Source organism: Rhincodon typus, chromosome 16 (assembly GCF_021869965.1).
Source record: "Rhincodon typus isolate 14 chromosome 16, sRhiTyp1.1, whole genome shotgun sequence".
Taxonomy (NCBI): Eukaryota; Metazoa; Chordata; class Chondrichthyes; order Orectolobiformes; family Rhincodontidae; genus Rhincodon; species Rhincodon typus.
This window is the reverse complement of record NC_063347.1, coordinates 23,214,211-23,231,141: the sequence shown is the minus strand read 5'-3', so window position 1 is coordinate 23,231,141 and position 16,931 is coordinate 23,214,211. Positions and strand designations below refer to the sequence as shown.

General features: G+C 36.8%; 1 protein-coding gene across 1 annotated transcript in view; it reads left to right on the top strand.

Annotated features, from left to right (window-relative positions):
- Positions 1 to 16,931, top strand: part of nup210 (nucleoporin 210) — a 116,772-nt gene that overhangs the window by 70,119 nt on the left and 29,722 nt on the right. The window contains exons 21-29 of the mRNA XM_048606719.1: positions 1,721 to 1,849; positions 2,662 to 2,789; positions 2,966 to 3,101; positions 3,301 to 3,363; positions 4,207 to 4,386; positions 9,182 to 9,262; positions 9,510 to 9,641; positions 9,821 to 9,979; positions 13,360 to 13,451. Coding sequence (XP_048462676.1) covers positions 1,721 to 1,849; positions 2,662 to 2,789; positions 2,966 to 3,101; positions 3,301 to 3,363; positions 4,207 to 4,386; positions 9,182 to 9,262; positions 9,510 to 9,641; positions 9,821 to 9,979; positions 13,360 to 13,451 — 1,100 coding nt within the window. The remainder of the gene's footprint in view (positions 1 to 1,720; positions 1,850 to 2,661; positions 2,790 to 2,965; positions 3,102 to 3,300; positions 3,364 to 4,206; positions 4,387 to 9,181; positions 9,263 to 9,509; positions 9,642 to 9,820; positions 9,980 to 13,359; positions 13,452 to 16,931) is intronic.

Below are 16,931 nucleotides of genomic sequence, written 5' to 3'. Positions count from 1 at the left end.
TCTGAGGGAGGGTCACCGGACCCGAAACGTTAACTCTGTTTTCTCCTTCACGGATGCTGCCAGACCTGCTGAGCTGAGCTTTTCCAGCAACTTTGTTTTTGTTCTTATGTTTACTTGGCTCTGTAGTCTTGAAAGCACTGGATAGCTAAGATGCAGTGGCCAAGGTTATGTGAAATGTTTTAAGGTGTGGATCGTTAATTTTAAGAACACCGCTAATGAATTGTCCAGGAATTGAAAATTCTTGGATAAAATTTGTTTTCAAGATTAGTATAATGGTCATTGTAAAGCTTGTGCAAACCTAAGTTTAACACAGTTGGAGGAAAATGCAGTACTCTAGAAAGCTAAGTAGCCTTTTCCTTTTGATGTCCTGCACTAATAAATTCGTGAAAGCTACTCACTTTTAACAATGTGGAATTGCATTCCCTGCCCTCCACCCTATCCCCTGTTATATTGACAAGGCAGCCATTAATTTAATTTCGCTTCAGTACAGATTCTGAGTTGCAGCAGCCACAAACTCTGCCAGAAATATGTGAATTTAACACAGCAGGAATTGCCACTTTTTTGGTCCTGACCAACACGTAGCAGTTCCATTTTAAGTTGCAAGCTTTATTTTGAGTTCAAGCAAGGCAATCCATGTCTATGTAACTACTGAAAGGAGGTCTAGGATTTTTCCTGGAGCTTTGCTTGATCACTTACCAGATCAGTAAGACCTTGAAGTTCAAGCCAGCAATTTGCATAGGATCAATTAGCATCAAGGTAAGCAAAATGAAAACTGATGAACTCATCACTACTAAAGGATAAATTACAAAATGACATTTGCAATATCCTGTAATATCTCTGAAATATACTTGAAACTTATTGTTAGGACAGAAGAATTACAAGTTCCTCATTCTATGAGAGTTCAAAGTAACATCTATGGATATGGATTAAAAACAATCATTCAGCTGCATTCTTGTCTGTGCGTACAATTTATTCCTGTGATAAAATCATTGAGTTACTTTGTCACATCTCATTTTTGGGTACAATTTCATCTTCGCCTAAAATTGTTTTTATATTAGCTGTTTATGTCACATTGACAACATGACCGTGACTTAGCCAATAACTACAAGGACTTGGATGCATTTAAGTACTGAACAGTTTCCTGTGATTTTGGTTGGGAGCAAAGCCTTCATGTCCCAAATAGCAACAGAAATGGAGGTTAGATAATGAGGGCAGGACCTTCCACTGCTAGAAATTATCGTATCTTCAGACTTTCATTAGATTCTTCTATGTTGGATGATTAGAAATACCAAGTTGAAATTGATGGGGTGATGGAAGGTTCTCCACAATGAAACTGTCTTGAAACTACAAGAGAATGTTAAGGCACAATTCAAAGTAGTCTTTGTGGCACAGGATTGATGATCTCAGAGGCAGGACAAACTGGGAAGGATAAAGTCCTTTTTTGTTTTCTCCCCCTTGCCATTTTGATGACAAAAGCATCATTGTCTCCAAATGGTGAACTGAATATGTTGTCCCTAAGACATGGATATTGGCTGGGCCCATGCAAGTATGGCCTCTTCTTACTCATCCTATGCGGTCTGGAACAGATGGCAGTGTAGTCCACTCGTATTTGTGATTCCACCAGTAAAACTGGTAGAATCATGACCCGCAGATAGTTTCTGGCTGACATGAGTTTTTAAGACTTTTCATCCACAAAAGTATTATTTTCTGTCTCTAACAGGTGCTGCCAATTCATCCAGGAATTTTGACTGTTTTAGTCCATGATTTGTGTCTTGCTTTTTTGGGACCTGCTAAAGCTGAAGTACATGTGTCTGACATACTGGAGTTGTACGTACGAGTTGTGGATAAGGTTGGTGGAAGGATATTAGCTTAATGATTAAATTTATTTTGGCTTTATTTTTCTTAAATGCAGATAAGTGGACAATAAAAAGGGCAATTGAGAAATAAGTTAGTTAATAGGCTTCAATTTGCAGAAGATAATTGTTAAAGCACAGTCAAGGTGCAGGTTTGGTCAACACTTTATTGGAACATTAAAGCCAGGGAGATTATAAAGTATACATTCAACTAATGATAAAGATAGCAGCTATAGTTATGGGAAGAAACTATGATATTAAGATTAGTTCCACTGGAGCAGAGAAGCTGAAAGAGATTCAATAGTATGTTTTGAAATAATCAAAATTTTGCTGGGTTTGATTGGAGAATACAATTTTTACCTGCTTCTGGAGATAGTAAGAGATTACCAGTATTTGGCAGGTGAGGAAAGACATTTGGAGAAGTTTGATTGTATAATGTGCAGTTTGAGAATGTAGTAGTTTCCTGTTGCAAATAGCTGAGACAAACTTTCAGGTGAAAATTATGTTCATTTTTATGTGGAGGAATATTACAGGGAGTGATTCAGGGCATTGAATAGTATGGGTTCTGAAAATGTGAAATAAAAATTATGTTGGCAATACATGGGTTTTGGAAAACTTTGTAATATAACAGGTCTTAAGTGCAAAAGCAGAGAAAGAAGGATGGTAAAGGAATAAAAAGGAACGCCTCTGATCATGTAGAAGGTGAAAGCTTCAGAAACCAAAAGGATGACAGTATAGGGTAAAATGAGATTATAATGGGTATTTAAATCTTTAATGCAAAATGCTCTCATAATTTTGTCTTTCACAGGTGGAGATTGGGAACACCGTTAAAGCCTATGTGCGAGTTTTGGATTATTCCAGAAAACCTTTCTTTTCCAAATACTTCAAATTCATGAATTTAAAGCTGAAGGCAGCTTCTCAAATAGTTTCATTAGAGTAAGTAGCTTTTTCCAGTTTTGTAAGAATGATTAGCTCAATGCCTTTAAAACTCTTGCATTAGAGATGGGGTTCTATGAATGTCACTGAGTTGCTAGCTCATTTTTCATCCTTCATAATTTTAAAAGCTTGACTTGTTATAGTTTATTTCTTGAACATATGCTTTTCTGTTTTAGGCCACTCGATGAAAACCTTGATGATTACACTGCTAGTTTTACAGTTCAGGGTAAAGCAATAGGGCAGACCAGTTTGACAGCAACTGTAATGAATAAGGATGGGAGAAAACTAAGTTCTGCACCTCAGCAAGTTGAAGTAAGTTGAGTATAGTTTCTCAAGCAGTGTGAATAATTCAAAATGTCTCATTTATCATGATTGCGTAAAAAATGCACAGAACTGTCAAAAGTTAAGTTTAGGGTTGAAAATTAGGTGGGGGTGGTGGTGTGGTTAGAATTTTTGGTTTCGCTATATAAAAGTAATTTTAATATCATTTTGACTATGTTCCGTTCTATAGGTATTTCACCCCTTTCGATTGATTCCTAAAAAAGTAACACTCATTGTGGGTGCAATGATGCAGGTATGTTGTGTCAAGGATGCGATTTGTTTCTGACAATTAAAAAAACCCTGCTTTAAATAGTTACCATGCATCTATCGGAAGATGTCAGGTTCAGTTTCCCGAAATTAACTGACATTGCACTATCAAAATTGTGTGTGTATTTTCTGAAACAAAAACAGAAAAGCTCAGCAGATCTGGCAGAATGTGTGAAGAGAAATCAGTTAACATTTCGGGTCTGCTGACCCTTCCTCAAAATCACCGTATTTGCCTGTATTTTCTGTTGCTTTCTTTAAAGAATATTGATGAATCTATGGTTAAAATGATATCCAAATCTGGTCCCATTGTGTTTGTGCATCAGCAGTTATATTAATATTAACAATTCCTAAATTGGAATGTGGCCATGTTAGAAATAATGTTATTGCTGTCTCACAGTACCATAACATTACAACTTATCAAATTGGTTAGTGTAATAATACAATATTAAATATGTAAAGGAAAACTGTACATGCCCAGACCAATATGCAAAGCAGTGCTGGTTTGAGCAGTCACAAGAAGGAATTACTGAAGTTTGACCTTCAAAAAACTTTCTCTCACTCTGTAACATGTCAAATAGCAGTTGAAAAAACTTCTTTTCAATTTTCCTAATAGCATTCTTGTATTGCCAAGTAGCAAATTAACAAGATGAGAAAGCTGCTTAGGTTGCAGTTGCTCTGAGATTTTTTATGTCACCGAGCTTTGAGAACAAAAATCTATGCAAGCACTTAGTTTTGTGGAGCAAAATTTTGAGTGTTAAAAAACATTTTTAATTCAAAAGTTTGATGTTTTAGTTTAAAATGCTCATTTCAACCCATTACTGTATTGTAGATTACTTCTGAAGGAGGTCCTCAGCCACAGTCCAACATCCTGTTTTCTATAAATGATGAAAACCTTGCCACTGTAAATAATATTGGGCATGTAAAGGGGCTCAGAGTTGGAAATGGCAAAGTGACTGGTGTAGTTCAAGCTGTTGATGCTGAAAGTGGCAAAGTAGTGGTGATTTCTCAGGTAAGAGAAAAATTGTAAAGAACTTTTGCCTTCACAGGAAAATATTAGCCAAATCTTTTCCACTTAAAAAAAAAAATCAGTACTACTAAGTGTGGAAGATATCAGACATGTAAATACAAAGATACACAAGAGAATTCCTCTTAAAAATTATTCACTGTTTCAGAGTATGTTAATTTAGAAATGTTTGTGGAACCTATAGTTTCTGCAAATACATACCGTAGCTGAAACACTAATTTTAGTGAAGTGACTAATTTTTAATTGATTTACACTTTGAGGGTTTCTATACATTTTGTGTCACTTGTAATAGCCATGAAATAACTTTTCCATTTTGCTGTGGTAACATCATTATTCGGAAGAAGTATTAACATGTTTGGCCCAAAACAGTTCATGATTGTATCATAAGATATTTCATTTAGGCCAGTCTTCCTTAATTCTTCCACAAAAGCATTACTTTTCTGATATTTTGATATCTTGTTTGCTCAATGGTTTTTACCTCCACTACCTAATCTTGAAATCTGTTCCCTGTGCTGATTACACAGGGTGAAAAAGGTTCATTGATAGGGTTAGTTTGGATCATCAGTTTGATATTTGCTTGCTATAATATTGAAATGTTGTCCCATTTGTCTTAGTGTTGCCATAAATTATATTTCATGGTTACTACTTTCATACTCGTCACTCTTGTGACATGGCCTTGAAATACGATTGTTTCCTCTCCAGAAAGAAATGTTTCTCCAGAAAGAAATGTTTCTCCAATGTTTCATCATTATTCAGATTCTCTTAGACTGTACTAGCTATCAGCCCATTGGCTCTCTTCTGCATAATATGTTTTGTTCAGTATCTTTCCAGTTTCTCAGCTGCAGAACATGGACACAGTGTAAAATGTCCAAAATCTGTTCACGAGACTATTTGATATTTTTTTCGTAAAAACTCATCTGACTTGTTTTTATTATTTTGTTATACATTTTAATTGAGCATATAAATTATCATAGTATGTCTTTTAGGTCTTTTTCTACCTCGGTCTTGGTAATTTCAATCTTGAAGAATGCTTCTCATCCCTTTCTTTTGCACATATCATAAGTACTGAATTTGTCTTTTGTCTGCTCACATACGTATTTCACGTGTTTTATTTCTAAAGCTTCCATTGCCCCTCAGTTATTTACTGTGAATTAAAGTAATCTGACATCCCATTCATTCTCCAATTCCCCTCATTTTGCAACCTCTTGACGATTCCTGCTTCAAGTTTCGATTGTTTACTTTGCTTCAGGTAATTTCCTGGATCCCCACAGCTTTGAGGTTAATTAACCTTTTTATTGTGGATATTGACAAATGCCTTTTTGGCAATCTAGGCATTATACTTAGTTATCCACAATTCATTTGGGAATTGCTTTCTCAACCCATGTCTATAATCTATAATTGTGATATAGGCTGACTATATAATGAACAATTAATTGCAGTGTAATTCTCAGTACATTTGTGATGATTTATAATTCACTCTTGATTTTGCAGTTTTACTTGTCAAAGCTTGGTACTTTGAAACACTAGTCTGTGGCTTCTCAACATGCAGTTAATGCATATTATGAATAGCATCCAAAGTAGTACCTTATTTTTCAGCCAATGGCTTTTACATTATCACCTCCAAATATTCAGGGCATTATCGCAGGTTTCAATACATGGAGGCATAATTTTCCTAAATTTTAATAAATTTGTATTCTACGTAGCTGACCTACTTCTAACCTTAAGAAAATCAAAATACTGTAGATGCCTAGAGAAGCTTCACAAGAAGCATCTGTGGAAGAGAAACAGGGTTAATGCTTCAGATTAATGATTTTTCAACAGAGCTAGAAATATTTAGAGACAACAACTTTTTCACCTCCGGAATGGTGGGAGGTGAGGGAAAAAATAAGAGAAGGTTCAGGAAAGGGTGAAAGATGGGAAAGATTAAACAGCAAAGTGATGACTCTACAATTCAAAAGGGGTGATGATAGAATAAGTAAGGTAACTTATCATGACAGTTTGCATAGACTGATGTATAAATATGTAAGCTTGAGGAGACCGTAGGGCTGCTTGGCATTCTATGCTTTGACTTCTACGTGCCCACCTAATCCCTATGCACTTGACTTCCCTTGGTGCCTGCAACTGTGTTGATTTGCAGTCTTGAATATATTTATCAGATGAACTTCTACAATTTTCTGAGATAGAGAATTTCACAGATTCGCACTACTGACAATGAAAGAAAATGTCTTTTTGATGAGTGATATGGGCAATAATGTGACTAGTTGGAGGACGTTACAGCTATGAATATAAAGTGAACATACATACCTCTCCTTAGACATAAGTAAAATAAGGCAAAGATCAACTTATTTCAGTGTACCTTACTGTCCTGAACAGTTGGAATCACCTTTACTTGAGAACTTCAGCCCATGTATTTTGCAGGAATATGACAGTCAAAACTTGGTTCCCAACAGGGCTTTAAATAATTGCCTCAGGTATGGTTTTTGTTTTAATAAGTTCATTGTTGTACTGAAAATGCCACACGTTTTCTGCATTCTGGGCTTTCTTGCATGCTATTAAAACTTCTGAAATTTCTCCTGTCAAAGTTATAATTCTGATGGCTATTCTTCACCCTGCTTGAAAATTTGAGTGATGCTTTTGCCAAGTTGTTGCTCTGCTTCCTCTTCATGCACCATATGTTGTCCTTCAGGCTCATCCAGATGAATCAGCCAACTCAAAACTTTGATTTATTATTGATGGTCGTTTTTCACTATTTCTATATTTAAGTTTATTGAAGCTTTTCCTTTTGTTGTGGACACCCTCCCCTCACTCTGAAGATTTGATCAGGGAATTGATTTAGTTTGACCTCTTCCAATTTGACTGTTTTGAACAAATTCACCAGACCAAGCCATCAACTGGCAAATGCAACATTTTTTGTACACACTTCCAGTCTGTTTTCTTGACCTTGGCCGTTAACTGTCTGATCCAACTGTCCTTAACAGAAATTGCTAGGATGCTTCTGATATGGAGTGGAAAGGCGCAATTTCTGAACACCCCTCTAATTCTCCCCTCAAGCTTAATAAAGTTAACCAAATTCACTTTGTGAATAAGCATCGATTCAGATCCTTTGCGTACAATCATGCTTGGATCTTATCCAAGCTTTGACCTCCCGAAGTTGAAACTAATGGACAATATCAGAACACGTGCATTACTTTTAATTTTGTTTGCAGTGGTGTCCGTCTTTTTTTTTCAAACTGCTACGCCAGTTATGTTGGCAGTATTGTTTACTTTGTTGAATTTGTCGTCTAATGCAGTTATCAAGTGTTTAAATGATGTCATGTTTGCTACTAAGTCATAAGTTTGTGGAGTCAGACCCCTTGCTGGGCTTGAGCGTAAAATTAAAGTTTGAAGTGTAGTACTGAGGGAGTACTACATTATCAGATGTGTGTTGTCTTTTTGCCTCAATTGGGTGCTTATAAAAGATTCCTTGATCATTATTTGAAAAAGTTGGAATGTTCAACTGATTCTGGCTAATGTTAAATAGTCATATTGCTGGTAGTGCATATAGGTTGTCTGCTGTATTTGGATAGGAAAAGACTGCACTGAAAGTAACAAACTCCCTGTAAGCATTTTGAGCTGTTTGGTTATGAAGGATATTATACATTTGTTAACTATTTTTTTAATCAGAGCCTACTTCATGTTTTTTCTACAAATTTGTTGTCATTGGAGGTAAATCAATAGAAGGTACAAGTAACGGAGACATTTTGATTTTTGTTATGATTTTTTTTCTGCTACATAATAATACCATCTGAGGTTATTTTGTTCAATCTTATCATGCTGCAAAATGTTTAAACTACTTCATGCTATTTTCTGAACAATATGTTGATTTTTATTCTGCTGAATGGTTATCACCAGAACCTCATTCAGTACTGTCATCTGTATTGCATTCTGGACCCTCCACTTTTTACTGTCTGCTGTCTGTTCCAGTCAGTCCATCTTAGAGTAAAAGTATACAACTTAGTTGGAAGATATTTGACCCAAATTAAAGTTGCTGTTTTGCTGCTTCACTACTGACTGTAGAATTGCCAGGCACCAATGTCTTTATAGAATTCAAACAGTTCTAAGTCTGGTCACCATATCACTGTAGTTTTTAGCTGAAGTAGACAACAAAAGAGTTGCAACAATAAAGCAGATAAGAATAGTTCCTTCCTCAAAACCACTAAGGAAAGACCTCATAGGGAGTGGTCATGTAGTATGAACTGAACTGACTCTTGTTTGACTTTTACATTAACTTTTATATTTGAAGCCCTGCTATAATTATAACTAAGGTAAAGTCACCAAAGTACCATGAAATGACTCCGAGGTGGCGAATTTATCCCGAGCGTCATCACATCTCAGATGAGGGACAGGGCTGAGAAAGCAATTGTAACCTCGGCTGGTACAGGAGTTGAAACTGCCCTGTTGACGACATCTGCATTGCAAACTAGCTGTCCAGCCAACCAAGCTAACTGGCTCCTGTTATGTATGTTATTTTGATCATATTCCAGTTATAATCATATGTGAGATAAATTTCTGATCTTGGATATGTTATTGCTATACAGTATTGCTACTGTAAATGTATAATTCTTTTTAATCTGAAGTCAGTCATTGCAGGTGAATATTTTGCTATAGTGTTTTGTCTTAACAAAAACCTTTGCAATAATGTAACCACTTAGCTTATCACTATTGCAGCAAATTAGTAAAAATGTTTGTTTGACCACTCATACAGGTCAATAGTATATAATCTGCTTTTATTTCCTTAAAGGATGAAGTAGAAGTGGAAGTGGTTCAGCTTAAAGCTGTGAGAATACATGGACCCATTACAAGAATGAAGACAGGCACTCTGGTAATTCTGTACTCTAAATTACAAAACCAGAATTCTTCTGGATCCTTGAACAAGTTTGTTAGAGTCATTTATGTATGCATTTTCCCCTTTTATTGTCCTGAACCTTAATGCATACAGTTAGCAAGTTGATAACTTCAAAATAATGAAATTTCAGTGATCCATACAGTTGTCTACATCTGCACTCTGTTTGAATTTAGTAACAGTGATTGATGTCACATCAGTTTTGATGAATTTTGTTCATTCCCAGATGCCTGTCTATGTAATGGGAATTACAAGCAACCAGACACCATTTGCATTTGGTAATGCAGTACCAGGGCTAACATTTCATTGGTCAGTCACAAAAAGGGACATTATTGACCTTGACACCAGGCATTCTGAGGTAAATTGAGCTGTTGTTACTTTATGCATACATCTCTATATACTGTTTTACAGGTATGTACATGCAACCGCTTATAATCTTCAAGGAATATATATACTCACATTGAAACATTGCTTTTGTTTTTGCTGTGGCATGCTTATGTAGAATTTCACATTTGTATTATGCATTTGTGTTTCTAGGCAGCTTTTCAACTTCCAGCAAGTAACAACTTTGCAATGTATGTGTACAGTCGCATGAAAGGCAGAACTGGGTTGAAGGTAGTTGTAAAAACTACAGATCCAGCAGGTGGACAATTTGAAAATAATGCCAGAGAATTATCAGATGAAATGCAGATTCAGGTACTGCTCCAATTTACTTGTCACTTTTTTGTCATTACTATTCATGTTGTCATTGCACACGGGGAAGGCAGACAAAGTATGTTGTTAAAATTGAGCAGGAGTAGAAGGCAAGTGACAACCAAACTGGAGGACCATTTGCTGCAAAGTGCTACACACCTTCAAATTTTGTTAGTTACATACAGAGGGTATACCATGCATCCTAAATCAATTGTTTTACAGATGTTAGTTTTCAAAAAAAGAAGTTACCCTAATATTACAGGTATAGGAAGCTCTGAAAGGGTGTATTTGTTTAAATTATCACCATCTGATACAAAGCATCTAAGATAGTGTTAGTTATTACAAGAGAGAGCTACTGAAATAATGCCCTTGTTACAAGTGACTTGATTGTAGCAGGAGGAGCTTCTGCAGTCCTGAATGGTGTGTTGCCTCTCTGGTGCCAGGATAAAATGCATCAGCTGAAGAATGCAGAATATTATGTGAAGGGAAGTGGGCCATCCCATATTTCACATTAGAAACAATGAACAAAGTAATAGGATTAAAGCCCACCAGACAGAGTTTCAGCAGTTTGGCTAAAATATTAACCAACAGAAACTCAAAAGATGATAATCTCCGGATTGCTCCCAATACCATGTGGTATTCAGTACAGAAACGAGATACTGGAGATGAATGCATGGCTAGAGAGGTAGGGCAGCAGGGAGAATTTCCAACTCCTGCAGTCTGCCCTGTGGAACCTTGTTAAATGCCTTACTAAAATCATGTAGAAACAGGTACTGCCTAACTCTCGTCAATCTTATTTGCTGCTTCCTCAAACACTTTAATTATGTGTTAGTGAGGCATAACCTTACCTTAACAAAATCGTGCTGACTATCCCTGATTCCCTTGAACCTCTCCAAATAGCATTTAATCCAGTCTCCCCAGATTAACTCCAGTAAGTTGCACACTACTGAGGTCAGACTGACTGTCCTATAATTATTTGGCCTATCCCTTACATTTTTGAATAATAGTACAACTTCTACTGACCTCCAATTGTCTGGTATCTCATGTATATATGTAAGGATTGGAAAATGAATCTTGGTGCTTCTGCTATTTCCTCCCTGGCTTCCTTTTAATAGCCCAGAATACAATTCATCCAGCCCTGGTGACTTATTCACTTTCAAGAAGGTCAGTCCCTTCATTACTTCTCTTCTTGCTATGCATACTTGGTAATATTTCACACTACTTTAACTAAATTTCAGCAATTCCCCTCTCCTTTGTGGAGATGGAGACAAAGTACTCATTAAGAACCCTGCCAATGTCATCAACATGCACATGTTACCTTATATGTCAAGGCCCTTTTCCTAGTAATCCTTTTACTTCTAATATACTGATAAAACATCTTCAGATTTTCCTTAATTTTACCTGCAAGTATCTTTTTGTATCTTCTTTTCTTAATTTATTTTCTTTTCCTCCTGTACTCCTCTGAGCTTCTAAAGTATCACAGTTTTTTGAGATTGACAAAGCTATGTTTTTTTGCTGTTTTACCTTGCCCTTCTGGATAACCAGAGACTTTAGATTTAGCAGTACTGTTCTCTTTTTTTGCTGGTATATGATTATACTGCCCTCTCTTTTGAATGAGAATGACCCCAATGATTTCCACTGACTTCCCTCCAAGTAGCTGTAACCAGTCCACTTCTAGCAGATCATCTCTCAGCATTGTAAAAGTTGCCTTCCCCCAATTTAGAATTTTTATTGCTGTTCTATATTTATTCTTTTCTATAATGATGCTAAATCTAACTGTATTATGATTGCTGTCTTCAAAATGGTCACCTGCTTCTTTTCATTTTCCTGTCCAGTTTCATTTCCTTAAAATTAATCTAGAATTGTACTTCCTGTTGTTGGGCTTGTCATATGCTGGCTATAAAAGTTCTTTTAAAAGTTCTCTTGAATGCAATTCAAGAAATTTGTCCCCCTCTGCCTTTCACATTGTCTGTATCTCCCAGTTCGTATTTGTGTGATTTAAGTCCCCAAATATTACTCCCCAATCATTTTTGCACTCAAACGTGCCTACCAATTTGTTCCTCTACCCCTCTCCCACTATTGGGGGTGTGTATCATACTTGTGGTTTCTAACCAAAACCTAAATGGCCTCATTTGATGCTTCATTTACTGTGTCATCCTTTCTCACTGTTGAAATAGATTCTTGAAAACAGATTTATTCATCTGGGACACATGCTGTGTCCATGAACATACTCCTTGCAGAATGTACACGTCACTTGGCCAAGCTAAACTCCTAAAACAATGCTCACAAATCAGCTTCTTCCCTGTATTGAAGTAGGGGAGGCAGTGACCTAGTGGTATTATCGCTAGATTATTGATCCAGAAACTCAGGCTAATGTTGTGAGGACCTGGGTTCGAATCCTGCCATGGCAGATGGTGGAATTTGAATTCAGTAAAAATATCTGGAATTAAACATCTGTAGATTGTTGGGAAAAACCCGTCTGGCTTGCTAATGTCTTTCAGGGAAGGAAATCTGCCATCCTCACCTGGTCTGGACTACATGTGACCCCAGACTCATAGCAACATTGTTGACTCTTAATTGTCCTCTGAAATGGTCTAGCAGGCCATTCAGTTGCACCAATTGCTACAAAGTCTCTTCACAGGCAGCTAGGGACATGCATTAAATGTTTGCCAGCTAGCGATGCCCACATCCCACTAATTAATTTAAAATGAGCCAATTTCAGGAGGCAGCTCCCTGCGCAGACTCCTTCCATCACACTATTTTAAGTCTCTCAGTTTCATCAAGCTGTTGGACTACTCCTCTGTCTGTGATGCTAACTGCCTGATGTGGGGTCCTAACCTAATGAGCTGCTGTTCCGAGAGCGTTACCATGGACGCCGTAATCTAGCCTGCTCAAATGGGAATGAACTATGTGGCAGTTGGCATGGACTTCCAAAAAACACATTGTGCCTCTTCTGAATTATTTGAAGTGACAAATCTAGTTAAAGAAGATTGCACAGCAGGTTTTATGGACTAAGAAAAGGCATTCAATAAAGTACAAAATCATAGATTTATTTGGAAAGTTAAGGTGCCTGTAATTAGAAGGTCAATGGAAAACTGAATATATAATTGTGGAAGGGGTAGAAGGCAGAGGGCAGTAGTGAATAGGTATTCTTTTGACTGGAGAAGGGTACATGATGGTGAATACCACCCCAGGATCATTTCTTTGCTTATTTGCCTTTTTTCCCTAATATTTTTAACATTGCTATTTTGTCTACTTTCTACTTGTCTGTCTGCACTGTTGCTCTCATTCCAATTCGACTTTTACAGCGTTTCTTGCTATGAGCTTCTTGAGGTTTTTAGGTGTTACAGTACATCAATAAAAAAATTGCTTTAACTTTTCAGGTATTTGAAAAATTGCAATTGCTCAATCCTAACGTTGAAGCAGAGCAGATACTAATGTCACCAAATTCTTTCCTGAAACTTCAAACAAATCGGTAAGGTTTAAGTACTAACAAATTATAATTGTTTCTCTATATGATCTAAATGTACAGCAATTGGTGGGGTGGGGGGAGAAATTAGAATAGCAATCTATTTCCTTCTCAAAATATTTCTTGGAGAGTTGCCGTCAATATATAGTTGGGTTTGGTCTGACACAAGTTTTTCTTGTATCCTGCCTTGATGTGTCACTTGTATATGGAAATTGTTTCGCATTGCTGTATGAGCTTGTGTGAGAAGAGGACCTGGGATATTACAACAGAAACCCCTTTAACCTGAAACAGATGTTTTTGTATTTTGAACATGTTTCACTTGCATCTTTTTTGAAAGCAAAGTTCACGTTGGATGATACAAAATTATTTCAGATGACTTGTGATTGATTTTTCCTTACATGGAGTTAAATATGCCACATATTAATTAAGATCCAGGTTATTTTGGTTCAATTAGTGCAATTTACATGAAATATAATAGCTAAATGACAAACAGAACCATTCTTCCTTTTGAGCTTGTATTTTTTTTCTTGGACTTTTTGAGCTTTCCTGCCTGAGTCAAACTTCTGTTGCATGTCATACACTGCTAGTATAGCGTGATTTTTCTGCTTCACTTATGATCACAGTCAAAAAAAATCAAAATATTCCCGTGCAATGATAGTAAACTGCTCATAAATTACTGAGTCAGGCCTCTAAATTTATTGAAGAAACTAATGGTGTCACATCACCACCTTTCAGATTCAACTTGGTTTTTTAAACTTCCAATAATTCATTATGTGAAATAAAAGTAACTATTTTTCCAAATCTTTTCTCTTACAACAATTAGTGCACATGGATCAATGACCTTTAGTGACTATTTATGGATTCCTTTTACCTATTTAAGTGAATTTGCTAAAAGTTGCCAATGAGCTTTACCTGATTATAACAGTTTTGCTGTTTGTGAAATTATTGTCTATAATTTCTGTTTTTGTAACTTTTCCAAATCTAAATCTTAATCTACCTCTTTGTTTTTTTTAAAAAAACAGCAGCAAAAGATTCACAGTGGAAAGAGAACTCATTTTCAAAGAGCCACAATAACCAATTGGGCTATAAGAGCAGAATATGATACATAAAATATTAAATGAAAATGTAAAATGTTGAAAATACTCAGGCCAGGCAGCAATCTGTGGAGAGAAATAGGGTCAGTTCTTTGGGTCAAAAACCTTTTCACTTCAGAACTGGAGCTGTATGGGTTGTCATTGTTTTGACCCTTGCCCATTTACATTTAATATTGTTGTTTTTCCATTTGCTGTCCCTTTTTAAAAAAAAAAAAAAATAAAGTCGGCACATTTTCTAGACCCTAATGTAAGATGGCAACTGGTCAATAACACTTGTAAACCTCTAATCAGATTAATCTTCTGGCTATAAACCTCAAGCAAGCAAATATGTAAGACTTTATTACAGTATTAAATTTAAAACTGAGGTGAAAATGATCAACTATTGAGGAGGCACTTTTATCCAGAGTGAATATTTTAGTGTAGATAACTTTGTGTAATTATTCTTTTGGAGCAGGTTATAGTGGAGCAAATCCACTCTACCTTTCCTGAGTCATTTAAATTTTCTCTCTCATTCTTTGCAGAAAATAGTGAAGAAGGCTAATGAAATGCTGGCCTCCGTATCTAAAGGGCTGCAGTATAGTAAAGCTGATGTTATACTGTAGTGATACAAAACCTTAGTTAGATCCCACTTTGAGTACTGTGAGCAGATCTGGGCGTGACACTTCAGGAGGGATGTTTTGGCCCTGGAGGGAATTCATCACAACTTTACAAAGATGATACCTGGACCTTAGGGGTTATGTTATGAGGAGAAATTAGACAAATTAGGCTTTTATTCTCTGGAATTTAGAAGGTTAAGGAGTGATTCCAAATGATAATTTTAGGATATTAACAGGGAAAGGCAGGGTGGATAAAGATTTCTAGAACTGGGAGGATGGTCAAAGAATTAGGGCCAGGGCATTTAGAGATATTAGAAAGCACTTCTACACACAAAGATTAGCGGAGGTTTGGAACTCTCTTTTCAAATGGCAGTCATAGTCATAGACATAGTCCTAGAGCTGTACAGCATAGAAACAGACCCTTCAGTCTGACTCGTCCATGCCAACCAGATATCCTAAATTAATCTAGTCCCATTTGCCAGCATTTGGCCCATATCCCTCTAAACCCTTCCTATCCATGTACCTACCCAAATGTCTTTTAAATGTTGTTATCATTCCAGCCTCCATCACTTCCTCTGGCAGCTCGTTCCATACATGCACCAGCCTCTGCGCGAAAAAGTTGCCCTATAGATTTAAAAGGGACCTTTCTCCACTCCCCTTAAGCCTGTGCCCTCTAGTTTTGGAATCCCTTACCCTGGGGAAAAGCTATTAGCTATTCACCCTATCCATGCCCCTCATGATTTTATAAACTTCTATGAGATCATCTCTCAGCCTCCAATGCTCCAGGAAAATAGCCCCAGCCTATGCAGTAGGGCCAAGATAGCATTCAAGTTTAACCACACATGTGCCAAGCAATGACAGTCTCAAACAAGAGAGAATCTAAGAATGTCTCTTGACATTCATCGGCATTTCTATTGGTGAATTCCCCACTATCACATTCACAGGGATTACCACTGGCCAGAAAGGGGACTGGCGCACACACGTAAAGACTGCAGTTACAACAGCAGATTGGAAGCTAGAATGTGAAGGGGAGGCTCAGAATTACAAGACAAAATGGACAATGTGAAATAAAACAAACAATAGCAGGTGCTGCAAATTTGAAACAAAAAACAGGAATTGCTGGAGAAACTCAGCAGGTCTGGCAGGGTGGAGTGCCTTCCCAGTGACTGGGAGCCAGGGTTACACCACTTATTTTCACACTGACTCACTGTATTGAGGCTGACTAGTTGCTTTTTATGCATTTTTTCGAGGGGGGAAACATCTGAAGTCATTCTTAAGAGGGGTCACTGGACTCAAAATGTTAACTCTGCTTTCTCTCCATGGATACGAACACATGAACAAGATAGGCTATTCATCCCCTCGAGCTTGTTCTATCATTCAATAAGACCATGGCTGACCTATAACCGAGCTCCAGATCCTTTAATACCTTTGCTTAAACAAGATCGATAAATTTTTGTTAAAATTACCAACTGATCTAGCATCCACTGCAATTTGGTCAGTGCAAATTAAATTGTGAAATTTAAACCTGCGACAAAAATTTGTCAAGTAAGGGTATCAAGGGATACGGGCCCCAAGACAGGCATACAGAGTTAGACCACAGATCGGCAATGATCTTAATGAATGGTGGAGCAGGCTCGAAGGGCTGAATGGCCTACTCCTGTTCCTAAGTTCTTGATTACAAAAATGAGAAATAATTTAATGATCAGTATGAATGCTTTTTTAAAAATCATTCTTGGAATTTAGACATAACAAGAAAACTGCTTATTGCTCAAATGTGATTGCTGTTGAGAAAGTAT